Source organism: Muntiacus reevesi, chromosome 17 (genome assembly GCF_963930625.1).
Source record: "Muntiacus reevesi chromosome 17, mMunRee1.1, whole genome shotgun sequence".
NCBI classification, from domain to species: domain Eukaryota; kingdom Metazoa; phylum Chordata; class Mammalia; order Artiodactyla; family Cervidae; genus Muntiacus; species Muntiacus reevesi.
In genome coordinates, this window is record NC_089265.1 from 26,920,984 (window position 1) to 26,941,556 (window position 20,573).

At 35.8% G+C, this 20,573-nt stretch overlaps 1 protein-coding gene across 6 annotated transcripts in view; it reads right to left on the reverse strand.

Moving 5' to 3' along the window:
• The window catches only part of CCDC171 (coiled-coil domain containing 171), a 314,797-nt gene that overhangs the window by 81,528 nt on the left and 212,696 nt on the right, over positions 1–20,573 (reverse strand). For all 6 annotated transcript variants that reach the window (XM_065908260.1, XM_065908262.1, XM_065908264.1 and 3 more), the window contains one exon: positions 13,433–13,564. In XM_065908260.1, coding sequence (XP_065764332.1) covers positions 13,433–13,564 — 132 coding nt within the window. The remainder of the gene's footprint in view (positions 1–13,432; positions 13,565–20,573) is intronic.

The window sequence follows — 20,573 nt, forward strand, 5'->3', positions numbered from 1 at the left end:
TCTGTGATCCAGGGAATGTTGGCAATTTGATCTCGAGTTCCTCTGCCTTTTTATATCCAGCTTGCACATCTGGAAGTTCTCGGTTTGTGTACCGCTGAAGCCTAGTTTGAAGGATTTTGAGCATTACCTCCCTAGCACATGAAATGAGTGCAATTGTGTGATAGTTTAAACATTTTTTTGGCATTGCCATTCTTTGGGATTGGAATGAAAACTGACCTTGTGCAGCCATGTGGCCACTGCTGAATTTTCCAAATTTGCTTTATATTGAGGGCAGCACTTGAACAGCATCATTCTGAAAACGTTGTCATTATAATGTTTTAAGGACAAATTGGTTCTAATGTGCTTTCTGATATTCAACTAAATCAACGAATTTACTTTTTGTGTATTATGAAGGAACAAATAAGACTGCCATGAAATCCGGCAGAGAAGATACTTTATTTACAATACAACTGAGCTTAATTAACTGAAAAGAACCTTACCAATCATTTAGTTCTACCCTGTTTGCAGATGAGACAATTCCATAGATGTCACTGTTCCAGAACTACAGCAGTTCAGGCTCAAACTCCAGGTATTTCACATCTGTATTTCCTGACAATACCAATTTACATGAAAGGGGGTATTTAACTGCATTACCTTCAAGGCCTACTCAAATGCCACCTCCTCTGTGAAGCCTCTCCTATTTTTCCCAGCAAGAATGAATTTCATTCTCCTCTACAGATCACGTGGCTTCCCTAGTGGCTCAGATGGTAAAGCGTCTGCCTACAATGCGGGAGACCCAGGTTCGATCCCTGGGTCGGGAAGATCCCCTGGAGAAGGAAATGGCAATCCACTCCAGTACTCTTGCCTGGAAAATCCCATGGATGGAGGAGCCTGGTAGGCTACATATAGTCCATGGGGTCGCAAAGATTCGGACACAACTGACTTCACATTCACTTTCTACAGATGTACTTTATCTATGCCTCTCCTACAAAAATAAAGCGTGAAAAATGAGCAATAATTTTTCCATCTCATTTCAACCATAGATTTCATATTCCTATTGGAAAGATATTTGAGTCACTTCTGTATCCCACAGCACAGTACAATACCCTGTTCTTGGTAGGTACATGGTACATAATTGATGTTAGCCATACCCAAATCTATATGATTGAAAGAGCTGATCATTTTATTTTTTAAAACCAATTTACTGGATTGAATTGGTCTCTAAATATTCTCAAAAGTTATAAAGAATTCATAAAACTCAATATCATGACAAATAATCCAATTAAAAATGGGCAAAGGCTCTGAAAAGACATTTTCCCAAGAACACATACAAATGGCCAACAGGCACGTGAAAAGGTACTCAACATCACTAATCATCAGGGAAGTGGAAATGCAAATCAAAACCACAAAGAGATGTCAGCTGGTATCTTAGAACGGTTATCATCAAATCAAACAGACAAAAGATAGCAAACGCTGGTGAGGGTGTGGACAAAAGGAAACCCAAATACACTGTCAATGGTACTGCAAATTGATACAGCAACTATGGAAAACAGTATAAAAGTTCCTCCCCAAATGAAAAATGATCCAGCAATTCTACTTCTGGGACCATATCAAAAACAAAATTGCTATGTTCAAAGAGATATCTGCATCCCTATATTCATAGCAGCATTATATACAATAGCCAAGGCATGAAACAACCCAACTGCTGACCAACAGATGAAAGGATAAAGTGTATATATATATAAATATATACATATATATATATATATTTATATATATATTTCAGCCATTAAAAAAAGGGGACTCCTGTCATTTGTGACAACATGGAGGGACCTCGAGGGTATTATACTAAGAGGAATAAGTCAGACAGAGAAACACAAATACTGTTATGATCTCACTTAATTAAAGAATTAACAAAAAATAATAACTCAGGGGGTGGGGGGTGGGGACAGACTTATGGTTACCAGAGATTAGAGGTGAGGGGAGGGGGAATTGGCTGAAGTAGGTAGGTCAAAAGATACAAACTTCCAGTTCTAAGATAAGGAAGTACCAGGAATATAAAGTAAAACATGATGACTACAGTTTACACTGCTGTGGGGTAGATTTGAAAGTTGTCAAGAGAGTAAATCCAAAGAGTTCTCATCACAAGGAGAAAAACATTTTTTTCTTCCTTTCTTACACACGAGATGATGGATGTTCACTAAACTTACTATGGTAATCATTTCCCAATACTATATGTAAATCAAATTATGCTATATACCTTAAACTTATACAGTGCTGTATGTCAATTATATCTCAATTAAACTAGAATAAAAAATAAAGATAAATAAAGCTATAACCAATGCAATAAATAAATACTCTCAAACTATATTTCCATTTTCCTTCTAGAATAAATAGAATACTTTGATGCAAAGGCTATCTTGGTTCCTAGGCCTCCCATGCATTACCAGCTATCAGAGATGTGAAAACTAGGCCTGTGGGCTCCCAGTGACCTTGCTCTTCTTACCTGGAACATATCTGGACACTAGGACAGCCAATTTTCCAGACTCTTCAGGAGTCTGCATTACCTTTCCCAGTGTGAACAAATTAAAAAGATATGCAAGAAAAGATAAGCAGTTTATGTGACCAGGAATTTCATATCTATTCTGCTTTCAGAATATAAAGAAAGGGGAGGGGCCCGAAAAGAATGCCTCAGGAGAGTCCTACTCACATGGAGCAGAAATGTGCCTTTGATTTGCAAAAAGACTAGCGCAAAATAAAGAATCCCTTCTCATTTGATGAAGAATCATAACATTCCTTAATTCACACCCACTGTCTCAAGAGTAATCATCTTAACCGCTTTCTGTTGACGGCTTAGTGTAAGTCCCTATGCTAAGTGTCTCAGAGATTCTCCTTTTCAGGGAGTTTCTCAGTGTTTCCATGGCTGGGACTCCACGCTCCCACGACAGGGGGCCCGGGTTTGACCCCTGGTCAGGGAACGAGACTCCACATGCCCCAACTAAGACCTGGCAGAGCCAAATAGATAAATAAGTATTTTTTTAAAAGACTGTTTTTTTTCTATTTTTGTCCCATGACATAACTTAATAAATATACAAAGTTAAGCGGCATGTTTTAATTTAATCATGATTTCCTTCTCAGTTTTAGAAGGGATTAAAGACATAGGGCTGCTGCTTCTAAATGTTAAATGTTGTGGGTAAGTCATTCTACCAGATAACCGTTCAATCAAAGATCTACGGTTTGAGGACTTTTTAAAGCCTCTTTAAAACCATCACAGATATCACTTAGGTTTGTGCTATGTCACTTTGCTGAACTTCCAACCACCAGAACAGTACCCTGCTGCTTTCTTCACTTTGGTGCTCTGTTTTCTATGTTGCCATTTTGATCCTAAGGAAGCTACACCAACTCAGGTTCATTTTGATTAATATGCATCATAAAATACACTCCGAACAAAATGCTGCTCTGCAATATGGAAGCAATGTCACACACTCCACAGAGGAAATCTACCTGCAGGCTATGAGTGAAACAGCTCTCACTCAGAACAGATATTAAGATGTTAGTGTTTCATGTTTTTCTCAGTGAGTTACTTCTTAAGTTAGTCTTCCCCATAAAAGTTCCACATCTTTTTAATCATTACTATGAAACTTTGGCCATTGAAAGAAAAAGAAAAGCTACCAGCACTTTACTAGAAAGCTCTGAAACTGAAAAGCATTTAAAGCTTCAAAATGACCCTATGTTTCATTGGTTACCTAATATACAGCATTATGCAACCTCAAATAAGCTATTTTTTAAACCATGATTCTGACAATTCCAAGTTTAAGTGGGGAGAGGAAGATTTACTTTATATGAAAAGATTTAGGATCACTTTTAGCTCTCTTCTTTAATTCAGTCCTCTGTCTCTTTCTGTCCCTCTTCCCTATCTGCCTGTCTCTATCAACATGCACACACAACCCCACACACATACACTCTTGAGACTAATAATAGTCTGTTTAATGAAACGCAAGGCATCTGTGGAATTATTACAAGAAATTATTTTGTACCTAGTTTTAGACTGAATGATTTACTGCATTTCCCTTAGTCGGTAAGTTGCATATTCATTGCTGGATTTTCCTCTAACTGCTGTCACTTAACTTGTCACACAGAATAGGGCAAATCAGGGTCAGTTTATATAAGCGGCATCAATCTGAAGAACTTCATCGGCCTTTATTTCAAGGCATTATGCAAAGAAAACTGACATTAAGAGAGCCTTAACTGACAGCAAATGAAATCAATCAGCAAATCACTAAGCCATAATAAACTCACTCAATTTGTAGATAACCCTTCCTTTCCCAGGTCTTCACCTAGGCAGTCCATCAAACACTGTATTTTGTTGTTTTCTTTGTCCAAGTAGCTGCAATGAATAGCAATTCTGTGGTAGCACTTGAGAGTTCAAGTATGCACAGGCTTCAGTCTCACAATAATAAGCATTAAAAGGTATTATCGAGTAGGGTTATACTCAAAGAAGACTTCAAAAATGAAAAAAAAAAAAAGATACAGAGAGAGTCAAGTTTGAGATTTAGTTTTTGCCTCTTAATGTTAATGGTAAAGAAAAGCTGTTCATATCATTCAGCAGCTTTTCTGCTTTGGGCTACCTGGAGCTGAAAATTACAACAACAAAAAAAAAACCTCTCTACTTTCATATGTTTTCTGTTTTTGATTTTATCTGGTATGTCTCAAACATTTTACATTCAGGCAAAATAATGTTAACATTTCAGAGCTGGAATCTGAAGTTCAAAAAATAAATTAAACGGCATAAATAAAGGCAACAAGATGGGTTAAAAGAATATTTAAAAATAACATATGAAAACAGCAGTAATGCTTAAATTACTCTGTAGAAAAATTACTCAGAAGTGTATGTGGGTATTCACCAAAGTGTCAGCCCATGGCTTTACACTGACCTGTAAGGAAACACTAGAGTTGTTGAACATTTTATTCTTTTTATTGCATGTTTCTACTAACATGAAACCTGTATCAAACAGGTCATCAGTCAAAAGTCTCCAAGAGTCAAAACACTAAAACATTCCCTTAATGTACTTAGGTTACTTTTCCTGAAACCCAGGCCTATTTGCAGTTCAGTCCAACATAGCTTATATTAATTTTGCATTTTACAATATAAAAGTACCCTCACGTGTACATTATTCCATCTGATCTCCCCACAACTCTGTGAGTGAAAGCAAGACAGGCTTCACCACCTCCATTTAAAGATGAGGAAATAGGGGGCTCGAGGCCATTGAGTGACCTGCCAAGACGGTTAAATTACAGAGCCAGGACTTCAATCCAGGCATTCTGACTTTCCACGTAGGCTTTCTCCAATACTACATTGCTTGCCTCTTTCCCCAGCACACGGCCTTATTTTATCTCTTCCAAATTGCCATTCTGATCAGCATGATATTTCCAGCAAACTCAATGACATATAGAAAATTGCACAGATTCACAGTTGCTAACCTCCTCATCATCTGATTTACTTGCTTGTCTTTCAGAAGGACAAAAATCTCAACCTGAGATTGAAAATAAGTGAGTTTATACCTGATCAAGGAATGTTTATAAGCCAAATATTTAAAGGAAAACAATTTAAAAACTACCTATGAGTGCTGTTTAATTTCCAAAGTACTTTCATCCATGTCATGGGATCCTCACAACTGCCCCAAGATGCAGTAGGGCAAGTATCATCATCTCCATGTTACAGGTGACAAGCTGAGGCACCAGAAGAAGTAAGGGCTGGAAGCTCACAGACGGTGACATTAGCAGAGAACTCCAGCAGCACTCTTAGTATCACAAGGATGATAATTCATGTTCATCCTTCACAAGAAAAGACAATGTGTTTTCCATGAGAGAAAGACAATGACTGGAGGATTCCTGTTACGTGGGTAATTTAGGTCTATGGGGAAAGGATTCCATCTGTTCTGGGGCTAACTCTATTATTTTTAGATAAAGTTGTATAACCTCTTCAACCTTTTGTGATAGTGATTTGGCTATGATTTTATTTTCTTCCAAATTATTCTCCCTAGTAATAAACAAAGGAAGAAATGATACAAAAAAAAAAAAAACTAGGAAAAAAGACCTCATTTTTAAATAATTCCCATCAGATTTTACTTAGTGTTAGTTCAGATTGCTGATACCAGGTCATATCCATAGGGAATAATTCATGAATATTTTCAGCTGAGTTAAGGAGTTAGTCACAAGATTCCTCAATATAACATCCTGCATAGCAGAAGTTTTATACAGGCATATTTCCTTGCCCTCATGTTATCCTGTGATTTTCCAAAGGCAAAGAGATTAAAGTCCCAACAGGGGGAAAGAAAACCCCTCATTTCAGATCACCACTAACCTGAAATAAAATTCATGATACAAGATGTAAAATGTCCCATCATCTAACCATTAAAAAAAAAAACAAAAAAACTTTTTAGTACTCCTAGTCTTAACAGATATTTATTTTTTTAAAGAAATGATAGCTATCATTTGATCCCCAAGATTATGTTTTAACCACAAAGAAAAATACTTTTTTTAAAACAGCAAGTCCTTTAAAATAAAATACAGGGACTAAGAAAACAATGGTAGCATACACCACCTGGTAAAATATCTGGACCAAAACCCATAATTTCACATTTTTACTCTCAAGATTCTGCCCTAAAATTCTGACTGATGTATCCCCCATCCCCTCCAGCACCACCACCAAAAAAAAAAAAAAAAGAGGGGAAATAAAAGTGCACATCACAGAGGCTGAGGAAGGGAAGGAAGGAGGAAGGGAGTCAGGGAGGGTGAGGGGACTTAGGTGATGACACCTGATCTGTTCTAACAATGACTGACGTGTGAGGCTGTTTCCAGAAGTCTTCCTGGTCAATAAAAACGAAAATGTCCTGTAACCTTAGGAGAAGACACAGATTCAGGAAAAGGCATAATTCTCGATGACGATAAATCAATGTTTAAATGCTCTTATTTAATTATTTAACCACTGTTATACCTAGTCTTCCCTGATGGCTCAGTCAGGAGAGTCTGACTGCAATGTGGGAGACCCAGGTTCAAGCCCTGGAGAAGGAAATGGTAACCCACTCCAGTATTCGTGCCTGGAGAAGTCCATGAACAGAAGAGCCTGGTGGGCTACAGTCCATGGGGTCACAAAGAATCAGACACTACTGAGTGACTAACACTTTCATTTTCGCTTTCACCCCAGTTTGCAACAGATCATAAAATTGGTCCTTCTGTACACATTAACATCTTACTTCTCTTTATATTTTGTTTCATCTAGCATCCCTCATAGCTGTTGTACCAACAAGTTTTGAAGAAACTTAATGTCTGCTTGTGCACTGTCAAATCTTCAGAACAGAATTCTAAAACTTGAACTAGCAAATAACAAAAATATTTTCTCTGACAACATTACGTCAGAAAATGCCATTTATTCTTCCTGATGTCAACATGAAAAATAAACTCACTAATTCTTATATTCATCCTTGAGTTAGGGCTCAAATCTAGGACATTCAGATTCCTCATTGACACGATTTATATTCTGTGGAATTGGAGATTACAGCTGTCAAGCTCTACATGAGACCAAGGATGGCTTTTTTTTTCCCCATCAAAATGCATTTGTTCTCAGATGAACTATATGATTTATCCAGCTAATTGTTTTTCCCTAACAAACAGCTCCTCCCTCAGAAGAACTTGTCATCCTTTGAAGAAGGTAGCGTTTCAACATTCTCTTTGATGCCACAACCAAAATCTAAAATCATATCATGTTTTTAAATTTAAAAGATATTTCAATTTTTAGAATTTAAAGAGAACCACACACTCACTGACAACAAGTTTAGCTAATCCTCAAATCTTTTTGATACTTTAGTACAAAAATGACCCTACTTACCAAAAAGGTCAGATTTCCAATAATGTCAAACATTCAAAGCACAGTCATGGACTCAAAAATAAGTGAAAAAGAATATCTGTGAGACAAACAGCTGTCACAAAATATACTCTCTTTACTTCACCATGGGGACTCTTAGACTAAACCCTGACAACTCTGTGAGACAGTGAGACCCAGGGAGGACTGACCTCTGAAAATCAGGGAAGACCTAAATTATATAAAGAAAGTAAAATTTTCTTCCAGAATCAGAAACTTAAGAACTATACTTTAAAAAGAAAAACCTAAAGAACTCACAGAAGTCATTTAGTCTTTTAGGGACAATTGGGGAATTTTACATAGCATTTTAGATATTTAGTGAGATTTTCATTCAAAATGGCTGATTTTCATGTTTTAAAAAATAATCAGATATCTGAAAATCCATTTATGGGGATGGAATAAGTTGAAGAAAATATCTAAATAATACAAGCTTCCAAACAAAATTGTCTAGCATTTCTTTAATTTCTAATTGTGCCCAAATGGACATGATTCTTGTACAATTAGAAGGCTGTTGCATCAAGCAGTATAGCAGGGGACACATGTAAAAAATTATTAAGAGTGGCTGATTCTTGATATTTTTATTCCCTGACAGTTTAGTACTTAGCTACAGATATTTCTTTCTTTCTTCTCTACATTAAAAAACATCCTTTCAAGATGCTCTTTTATGATTTAACTTTATAAATACAACAAAATAGCTGGAAGATATTTCTATGCCTGGAAAATAAGTTAAATGTAAAAAAACCACAGTATCCCAAAAGTTGTGGGTATAACACATAACAAACCACCATACCAAGTAAGGACTTCATAATAACACAGTAGGTTATGGGTGATTAAAGGATTACTGGATTTATGGTGAAGACTCTGTTGTTTAAAATCTTCATAAATAAATGGTTTCACAATGAAGCCTTTCTAATGAAGTGTTTATAAACATATATTTATAAAATATACTACATTTCCAGAGGTATAGTTATTGTGCACTAAGCCTTTATGAGATGGTTCAGGAGACTTTTCCTTTTAAATGAAATGGGTTTAGAAGTTTAAAAAAATGATCCCAAATTTCTTAAAGGCATGCACAATTTAGGCACAGCAGCTTCCTGAGTCAACTTGTCTAGTGCCTGAAATCAAGTATTCGTGCACTGGGGCCTCCTCTGTGTGAGGCAGGGTTCTGAGCTCTGATGGTATGACTGTGAACAAAATCAAGTTCTTGGCCTCATAAAGCTTTCACGTTGGTGGAAAGCTAACAAACAGTGAGTGCTTACCATGTACCCGTTACTATTCTAAGCACTTCAATGGATTAACCCATTCAATCATTACACCGAGTTTGAGACTTCTATTATTCTTCATTTTACAGATGAAGAGGCTGAAATACACAATTTAAGTAACATTTCCCATTAACTTCTTTTGGATTTTATTTTTGCCATGATCTTCTCACAAAAGAAACTATATTTTACAGACAGGCTCTACCCTTTGTTTTTTTTTCCTCTCAGCTATCTTAAAACACACACAACACCATGCCACGGTGCACAGAAGGCAGAAAGGCATGATTAAAAGAATGAACAGACCACTGACCCTACTCACTGCATATGTGACCTGTAACAATTTTCTTCATCTTAATAAATTTCAGTTTATTCTTTTGGAAAATGGATAAAAGCAGAGCACCCATTATTTACAGGACTGTTGCAAGGATTAAATGAGAAAGTAAATGTAAGGTGTTTATTTAGCACAGTAACTGGCATGGAATAAGCATGCAACAATATCAATAATATTAACATTGATATTGTTCTGTGTTGGTTACCATTGAATGGGAATGGAGGCACAGACACTTACTGGATGTCTGCTAATATTTTCCAGATATTAAAAGCATCATACAATCATTGAAAAAACAGAATTCAAAGTATAAGACAATGAGTAATAGGTATTATCTTAATAAATTACGGGCAAAATATCTTTTCTTACAAAGTCCTCTGCATTCACACTGCACTGGGTTTTTCAGCTAAAGTTAACTTGTCTTATCTAGGTGTTCTATTCTTTGTCCAGTATCCTAGTAGACTAATATGCTGCTATTAAGGAGATAAAAGCCAAGGAATAATAGTTCTAAACTTGCCATAGGATCTTAACAGGGGTTCATTGGTAACTTGGCCTCACTGGAACATCAAGTAACAAGGAAAAGTAAATATAGAGAGCTAAAGTTGATCTTGATCAAAACTAAAAGCTTTGAAGAAACAAGAAAGAATGAAAGACACAAAGAAAAGATCCTAAGTGGTGCTGGAGAAGACTCTTGAGAGTCCCTTGGACATCAAGGAGATCAAACCAGTCAATCCTAAAGGAAATCAACCCTGAATATTCATTGGAAGGACTGATGCTGAAGCTGAAGTTCCAATACTTTGGCCACCTGATGCAAAGAGCCAACTTACTGGAAAAGACTTGATACTGGGAAAGATTGAGGGCAGGAGGAGATGGGTTCAACAGAGGATGAAATCATTGGGTGGCCTCACCAACTCAATGGACATTAGTTTGAGCAAATTCCAGAAGACAGTGAACAACAGGGAAGACTGGCATGCTGCAGTCCATGGGGATGCAAAGAATCGGACATGGTTTAGTGACTGAAAAACAACCACCATTTCTTAAAAAAACAAAACACTCATCCAAAAAATACATCCACATATCCCAAAAGTAATAAAGTCAAGCTATACTATTATTGCTTATGTCATCTTTACAACGTGCCTCATACTGCAATATGTAGGTGTGCAATAACAAGAGCCACCCTGCTTGTCTGCTGCCTTTGGGCTAGGCCCTGTGCTCTCCACTTTACATGCACTGCCTCATTCAAACTCAGTACAAGCCTGAGAAACTGTTAGCATTACACTTTGTTGCACATATGGAAACTGAGGCTAAAAGCTAGCACATCTCAGAGACTAGCCAAACTGAATTATCTCCTGTAGGACAGCATCAGTCACACACTCTTCTGGGCTCAGAGAGATAAGGTAATCCACTCATCCTCTCAGCCTTCAGTTGTGCTCACTGGTCTTCCCTCCATCCAGGATTATACCTGTAAGAAAGCATGCCCCTTTGGAAACAACACACAGTGGCTGTCTAGGAAAACATCAGCTCCTACTGCTCTAAATGACGGTTGCATATGTTGGCCAAATAATTCAGACACAACCACATCCTGCATAGTGGGCCTCTCCTCGTCATAATCAAAGGTGAGGCACACTTTGAACAGTCCATCTCACCAGCACAGATTACAAAGTTAAACAAATAGTGAATTCCTAAATATGTTGCATACTTGGTATAAGTATATACATATACATATATATACATACACATACTGCAAAGGTGAAAAGTAGAATAGCCTATCAAATGGAAGCAAAATTTTTTATCTGTGACTATGTCTACAATACACCATAAACTATGACCTACCTCATACACAGATGCATAATGTATACTTTATAAATGGAAGAAAAACTCCACCACAGATTTCAAAGGCTTTACGCTTACCATTTAACACCCATGTCTTGATTTTTACTGTCAGATTTTACCAGTTCAGGCTTTGCAGTCAAATATACCTAGACTTAAACCCAGACTCTAGGCCCTGCCATTTACTTGCTGTTGATCTAAGGAGAGTTACCTGCTCTATTTGTTGTTTGTCAATTGTAAAATGAAAATAATGCTGTCTGCTTGACAGGCCCATTGCAATTGAGATCATTTATTTATAGAGCTAAGCATGATACTAGCTACATACTAAGTGCTCACTAAAATGGCAGTTATAATTATTATAATTAAGGTCTTCAACTAATACAGTGCCTTTCTCCTCAAAGTACTCCATATCACTAATTGCATGCCTGGATGCAAGTGCATGCACGCATGTGTGCCTGAAAAACTACTATGGCCCAAATCATGTACTCTTCTCTGCATACTAAACCAAAACATATATTACTAAGCTACAGTGCATATTAGAGCACAGAAATATAAAACTTACTCAAGTGTTTAGGTATATGGCAACCCATATAACTATTTTTATTAGAACTTGGGAAAGATAGCAGTTTAAAATACAAGCTTATACATTTCCTTCTTGCTATTCACAGATGTCAGAACTCTAGAAAGTTCATGTTTTACCTTAAAAAAAGCATTCCAAAGAATCAGTCTCTTTCCAAATCATCAAAATCTAGAGTTTGGGGAAAGTATTTATTTGTGAATTATGACAAGTACTAAGCCCTGGGAGATTCCAAATTAAGATAACCAAATAAAGGATTATTTTACAACTACTAGAAAAATATCAAATCATATTATACTCACATATAATCAAATTTTAAATGTACATATTAATCTTGAAATAAATAATAGCATAGTATGCTAGTCTATAACTAAAAATAAGTGTCTTATGCTTTGCTGTATAATTACATATATTTTACTATAATATGTGGACATTCTAATGAAAGAAGCAAGTATTTTTTCTTTGTTGAGTATTAATTTGAGTACTAATAACATTAAATTAGGGTATGGAGCATGTAGAAAAAAATTAACATAGCTCCACTTGGACTGAAATGTTACAATTTCACAGGGTCATAAACCTGAAGAATGAAAAAGTTCATCTGAAATCTCAAAATGTGAAGCAAAGACAGAGTTTTAAGAGATATTTCTCTTAAATACACTGAAAACTCTAGGGTTTTATTGAACAAGGACAATCTCTTTTGGAATTACTGGGCTCACTATAATTTATACAACCTTGATACATTTTTGCAATAAATAAATTGGACATTAAAGAGAGAATAAAATATATACTAAATTTTGTTTTGGCTGATTCAAAAATATTTATAAGCCTAAAGGAAAAAAAATGATCACAATAACCTAACAGTAATCTAGAACAGAAGGCTAGCTGCAGCTTCTGAAAATAAATGTTTTTGAAAATAAATATCTTTATTAAGTTTAAAGTTATTTAAGGTTTTCTGATTTGGTGCTTTGAGTTTTATAAATGAAATAACTCCTTTGGCATATATTAATTACAATGTTCATTAAAACTAATCATTGAAGTATAAAATACTCTTCATGCAAAGAAGAGCTAGGTTCTAGATTTGTTGAAATTACCACCTAAGAATATTGAATATATTTTGGAATTAACATTGAAAAATGTCAAATATCTCTCCTGATAATTTTATCTAAAGTGATTTATTTTAAAAGAATTACAGTTACAAATTCAGACAAGCTTGAAGAGATAATAGCCTAGTATCTTATTGTCGTCTGTTGCCCAGAAAGAATGTTCTTTTAATACTGTACTGAGCTATGAAACATACATTTTTTCCTTGGTAAGAAATACTCTTCCAGATTATTTAAGGGGCTAGTTCTAAGCTCTAAAGAAAAAAATACAATTACTTGTGAAACATAGTGTTACAAGACAGAAGAAAAATGAGGAAAAATTATTTGCATCTCCTTTAAGTTAGTCACAAGACTTTGAGGTTTCTTCCATTCTCCCCAGTAAGTGCAATTTATTTTTCTACATGTGTCAGCAGCAAACAATGTTATTTAGACTCTAACCTGGCACGCTACAACCTCTGGCCCGCCCTTGAGCCCCTCCATTGCAAAGGTCTCCAGGTGCAGTCTGGGTAGCTGCAGGGTGAAGTCATTCCTACTTGCCGCAGTCCGTGACAGCGAGATCTGATCTCTGACCTAAAGGGAAAAAAATAGCATCAATGGTAATTCCCCTTCAGACACATTAACTGGGATGAACTGGGTCCCCTTGAGCCCACTGAGTGGACTTGCATTGATCGCTAGACCTGAAATCCATGAATAAATTTAGGACTAATTGATTTTTCGTTGCAAATAAATCTCTAATTCAGAGTGCTGGGGGAGAATGTTAAGAAGAAAAAGCATCCTCCTGCTTGAAATGAGCAGAGGGAAGAAGAGTCGCTGGAGCTCTTCTGATCAAGAGGTTTTGAATTATTTTTTCACTGTTCCACTCTCAAAAGAAAAAGGAAAGAAGGAAAAACAAACCCACAAGAAACAAATATAAACAGCAATCTCTTACTTATTCTCACTCTCTTAATAACATATTTAATTTAACCAGTATAAACGGGTATATATTAAACAAGATACTTATTAGGCACTAGTCTTCAACAGGACAACTTCAGTATGCACTCTAGAATAAAAACAAATATGTTCAACACACAAGGAGACTTAAAAATACACTAGCAAGAGGTTTGTTTGCCCTCTTTACTCTTATTAAATGTGAATCTTAATGATTAAATACATATAACCAACTTGGTCACACGACTTCTAAATAAGATAATGGATAAAATCAGTAGTATTTGTACTATACTCGAAGTATTCAGAAAGGTAACAATACAAACACATCACAGATACGATACGGGAGAAATACCAATTCGCAAGCTAGTTTCTGCATCACATGCAGTTGATATTACACTGCCACCTTCTGGACAAATGAGAAATACTAAATATATAATTTGAATAAAAGAAAATGCTCAGAAACAGGTATTTTAATTTTTAATTTCCAAATTTAGTAAAAGCCTCAAACATTCTGCAGTTTAAAGATCAGCAGGCTCTCATCTTTAATCACATAGTTTAATGATAAGAGTTTTCATATGTAAGCTCATTTCCTAACTTTTCTTATGCCTGAACAGGTTTTAAAATTTTATCTCTTTGACATTGTGTCTTTGATAAATAGTATACAACTAGCTTGAAGTCACAGGACGAAATGAGTCTTTACAAGGTAGTAAAGGTAAAGAATGGGGAGAATCATCATTGTTCAAATACTTGTATTTATATCTCCAGTTTTATCTTAGCAACCTCATATATAACTTGGTAATAATAAATGATAGGAACCCTCACCTTCATTTTTCTATTTCACTTGGGTAGCTTGTAAAACTGTTTGAATTATTTCTTACTTTATGAATGAACTATCATACAACATAAGGTTTCCTTTAATCAGCAAACATACACAAACACATAATGTCATCTTTCACAATTTGTGCTAATCTAGGCTATAAACATCCTTATCTTCGTAAGTTGAGCTGAAGAATTTCTGCCAATAAGTGCATGTCAAAGTGTATGCTGTGAAACATACACTATAATGCAATTTATATAATTGTGTGAGTACAATATTCACACCAGAGTCCCAATTCAGAATGTGTATTTATCTGTAACAAACACTCTCCAGTCTTCAGGTAGAATGAGAACACTTAACTCACTTAACAAAATAAATCACATTTTACAAATGCCTTTGCTTTAGGTTTTATATTTTATATGCATGGACACCTTCTCTTGCTCTTTTTTTTTTTTTTTGTCACCAATCTGCACTCAGATAAAAGAAAACATTAATGTGGATTAAGGTACTGAGAATTTATCAACATCAAACCACTAGTGTTTTGCCTTCTACCCTTCTGAACAACAGTCAATAGATCTAAATATTTTACTGCACCCTGGCCAATTCATTGTTTGATGTTTAAAAACTCACCCAGAATCAAAGAAAATTTATTAAATTTGAGCCCCCAAATGAGATACTATTAGCTTTGAAAGTCAAGTTTAACTGCGATATTGATGATTCTCTTTTTTCTGTGACAAAATTCACTTGGGAAATCCTGGATGTCAAAGTACAAAAGCAGATTGCTAATATGGGCAAAGGGTGGGAGGGCAGGGGGCGGGGGGCGGCTATGAGCAGTGTAGGTACAATCCACAACACACTCCAGGCACTGGAGGTCCTTTAACCGGATTAATATCAGGCATCATACTTCATCTGCGAAGCTTGACATACAGGAACAGTAAGCCACATTGTATATCCTCTAAATAAACTTTCTGAACAACATTAAGCAGGGGCATCTGGCATTTGAAACTGTGATTTATTGTCAAATTAACATTTTCACTACAACATTATTTAATTTGCCAAATGAAGTAATTCTTCGTATTTGTATGAGACAGGGAAAAAAATCAAAATGCAGTTGTTTTGCTAAACCTAATGATGGGCATCACAATTACAACATTATTTGAATAGCACGCAAGTGTTAATACTCTCATTTAATTATAAATTATCTGTTGGATGTTGGCGGTGCCACAAAGAGACAGTGCCCATGATATATAACAGAAATAACATCACAAATATTTCTACTAAAATTTAAGAGTTTTTTCCCCACTTTTATATTAAATCAAAACTTGGAAAATAGGCAAACTAAAATGTTCGTCAAATATTTCAAGAAAAAGCTTTTTTTTAAGTCTTGATAAAGGATTGACCAGGAATTCTTTTATTTTAATGGATAAAGCGAGTGAATGCATCATGTTGAAAGAATACAAAACAGTGCCACTAGGACTAGTGAAAATCTAATGGTGCAGCAAAGAGCAGGAAGGAACGATGACAGCAAACAGCAAAACTATAGGAGGAGAGAGGGGAATGGCTCAGAAAGAATGCAAAAGGCAAGTCTGAATATCAGTGTGTGAATGAGAACAAACAGGAAACAGTTCAACACAGAAAAGTAAGTAAAAAGACTCACCTTACTGCACTAAAGTTGTTCACGAGAAAAACAGAATACACAGGCTGAGAACAAAGTGACTAAGAGCAGAAAAGACAGAAGCAGGATTTCTTTAGAAAATACTGCCCACTGGAAACAAAATGGTCCTTTTCAAAAATGAGAATTTAAAGTAAATTTCTTTACTGTCAAAAAAAATTTTGAAGTAACAATATTAAAACAATAAAACTAAAAAAAAAAAAGAAGAAAAAATTAAAAAAAAAAAAACAATAAAACTGTTTCTCATCCTACTAGGAAAAGTAGGTTCACCTTTTAAAATAAAGATTTTAGTGTGAATTGGGATTAGAACAACCATCATCATCTGTCTATGGAATAAATTATAATTTCAAATTTCAAATTAATTGGAAATCATAATTTCAAAAGGCAGCCTTTAATTCTCCTACAGTATATCATTATCCATCCTATAATTAGATTCTATATTCTTTTTACTCTGGTTTATTTATAGATATGAGTAACATATATATAATATTTTTCTACTTTAAAATGACTAACACTTCATTTTAACATAAATTTTTTCAAAGAATTTCTCAGTATAAATCTCAATTGCAAAATTGTATATGTTTTTATAACTTCCTATAAAAACTGTATAATTTTATATTTTCACAAAGACTAAAGGAAAGCACACCCATATTACTCCATTCTAAAATTTTGATTTTTAGAAAATGTAGTTTACTTTCTCTTATTACATACTTTCAGAAAGCAGACATTTCTCATAGATATGCCATAAGAAACAAGAGAAACAGAGGCAAATAACAAAAATAAATGAAACTTAACAAGTTCAAAACACCATTAAGAAATATTTATTTTACTGTAACAACTTAGTTCCAGATTTAAGTAATTCTTAAGATCTATACTGCACTGTTTTTATTCCTCTGATTAGCCTTTTCTCACAAGCCAATCTTTCCTAATTTTCTGTACTCCTACTAACACGCAAAAAACTACTTCTGCTAGATACATCTATTATAAACTAGTCATTTTTAGAAAAACATTCAATTCTCAAAATAAGAAACTGCATCTTTTATCACACACAACTATAAAGGCTTTTGCACCCCATGTTCCAGCTATTTTAAAAAATTCATGAAATATGGTACTAGTTGTGTTTTTACCAATAGGATATCCAGGAAAAAGCAGTAGGGGTTGTTGATGAAAAACTCAGATACATTTGAGAACACATGTAAGAAGATGTATACAATGTCTGAATCTTGAATGCCTGGGAAAAGTAAATGATAATCAGGCCTACCTAAAATTTCATTTGTTCCAATCCATTATGGCCTCCAACACTTCAAAATAAACCTTACCAGGGAGATTTCCATCATACACAGATCTCAACAATATTTCCCACAACTTCCACTCTTACCATCCTGTGTTCACGTTGTACTATGCCTCCATTCCCCACCTTCCTTTTTCTTACTTCCTCCTCTATACTTCCTTTCACTTCCATTGATTCCCCATCACTTTCCCTTTTCTCTTTACGCTATGTTTCATCTTATACACCAGAGCAGCCTATGTATTCTTTTTCAACTTATGCACTAGAGAGCAGAGTGCAGTTGGCATGCTACAGCCCAAGGACTGAATCCAGACCACCGCCTGTTACTGTAAATAAAGTTTTATTGGAACACAGCCACACCCACTCACTTAGCTATTGTCTTTGGCTGCTTTCCAGCTAAGAGGACAGAGTTGAATAGTTGAGACAGAAACCATATGGTCCACAAAGCCTAAAATACTTACTATCTGGCCCTCTACAGAAAATGTTGGCCATCCCCCTGCCTCAGAGATATAGCAAGAAAGACTACATTTTCACCAATATGAAAAAAATTTTAATGACCACATCTCACCAGAGAATGTATGAACAATTTCTAGTGAGTAAACCTTATACCACTAACATATAGGATGCCATCTCACAGATACATTCTGGCTTCTTCTTTCAAGTTTTACATAGTCTGATAGATAACTTGCCTGGGTCTAACTTTCATGGCACAACAACTGATCATCACTCTAATAACTAAACTACAGAAAATTTGGTTAAACAAGTAGCACAGGCATACTGGAGATCTTTTGTAAAGACAGAGAGAAGGGAATTCACCAGTATGGACCATATGCTCTACAATAACACTAGCAACAGAAAGACCCTATACATACAGAGGTTCTCAGTGAGCATGTGATCAAATACGAACGTCACTGCAAACTCACAAATTCTACGAGGTAGTAGGAAAGAGAGGATAACCAAAAAGCGTGGTATGTGTCTAGTGACAGAAGCAGGGATTAAAGCATATCATCGCAGCAGAAATGACATTCACAAGTTATACTAAATGGATACTTCCCTCCTTTACCTTTTCCTTAACTAGTTAGTTCATGAAATGGATAGAGTGTGGTACTACTCTTATTAGTAACAATACCGCTAGCACTCCTAAAGTACTTCATACTTCTCAAAGTACTCTGCACACTATCACACGTCATTCTGCCATCCACCTTGTGAAAGAGTTACTGCCAGCCCTAATATGAGGAAATTGTGTCCCGGGCTCCTAGCCACACATAAGAGTGCCTCTGAGTATCTACAATGACAGTTAACAGACGAGCAAATTGCTCAAGATCTTGTTACTCCTTCCATTTCCCTACCTAAAAATAAACACTATTTTATTTTTCCTTCTCTTTGTCCCTTGTCTGGCAAGCTTAGCAAAAATATGTGTCAATAAAAGTAATCCTGTGGTCAGCAGTGAAGATTGTTATCGAAACACCCTGATTTTCCTCAGTAGTTTCAGTGGACCTGCGTGCATTTTTCATTCATTCATGTATTTTCTCCCTGACCCTTCAACACACACACACACACACACACACACACACACACACACACAAAATTATCATACTGAGAGACAGGTACCTGTGAGCAACCTTCCTTATACAATGACCATAATCGCACTCGGAAGATCCCCAAACTACAAGGTCCCAAGGTATGTGCAACAGCTCCTGCTATGCTCCGCACCTATGGGAGGGGGGCTCTGGCCTACGCAGCAGAAGCAGGCACTCCATTGGCACTGCAGCAAGCACAGAAACTCCTCCTTTGAAAAGAAGGAAGTGAGAAACCAGCCTGCTTTTGCTGCAGGTTATTTAATTTAACCTCCAACTCCAGAGCAGAGCCCAAAAAAAAAAAGGGCAAAATCTACCACGACCACAACCACTCCACACATTATTGTTCCATCCCAATTATGGAACTAGAAAACTGATCTCTTGAATCAAATTATCAAGCTGGCTACATCCCAATTAAGGATCTGAAAAACTGAACCCTCAAATCAAATTATCAACCTGGAAAATAGGATGATATAATCACAGACATCGTATAAAGGCACTAGGCAGGATGATAAATCTGTGGCGTAGGTTGTATACCATAGACTGCTCCTTGCAGATAGATTACTGTGACCTTGATCTATTTAAACAAACAGAAAGCGCATACTTGAGTACAGAAAGATGTATTTATGAATTGTTAGAGTTCTCCACACAGAGATATTTTCTTCCCTAGGGCAAATTATTCCAAAGGGTAAAGACAGATACACACTGAAATTATTTAGATGTGTTTAAGCTGAAAATTGGTGAGCACGTGGACATGACATCCTGTGGTCTCTTATCTTTAGTTTGTCAAGGTTTTTAAAATCCCTCTTGAGCTGGAATACCGTTTTTAGCTTGGCTAGGTCAGAATGACACTGAGCAACATGAATGATGACACACAAGACAGCTATCTGGGCAGAGTTGTCATCAGCAAACCAGCTGTGCTAACACCTGTACGTCTTGCACAGCTGATCTTCAGAATCAGGATCAAGAAACCAAGAATGGAAATAGGCTCAACCATCGCAAGTATCACAGGTGACATTCGGAGAGTCATTAATAAGTCACTTAAAGCTGGGTTATGAGAGGCATAGGATCATGTTTCAACTTTAATCTCTCAGCTTTATTAATTAAAAATTATTCTGTGGTCTTTGTCTTCCATATAAATGATCTGAAAATTAAAAAGCAAAATTAGCTACATATTACCAAATATTCTCACTCACATTTTTAAGGTAAGAATCACATGTAAAGATGTGGCCATTCAGAATCCTCACCTGTCACATTCTCTTTGACTCAATTCTACTCTAAAATTTCTCCTAACAATA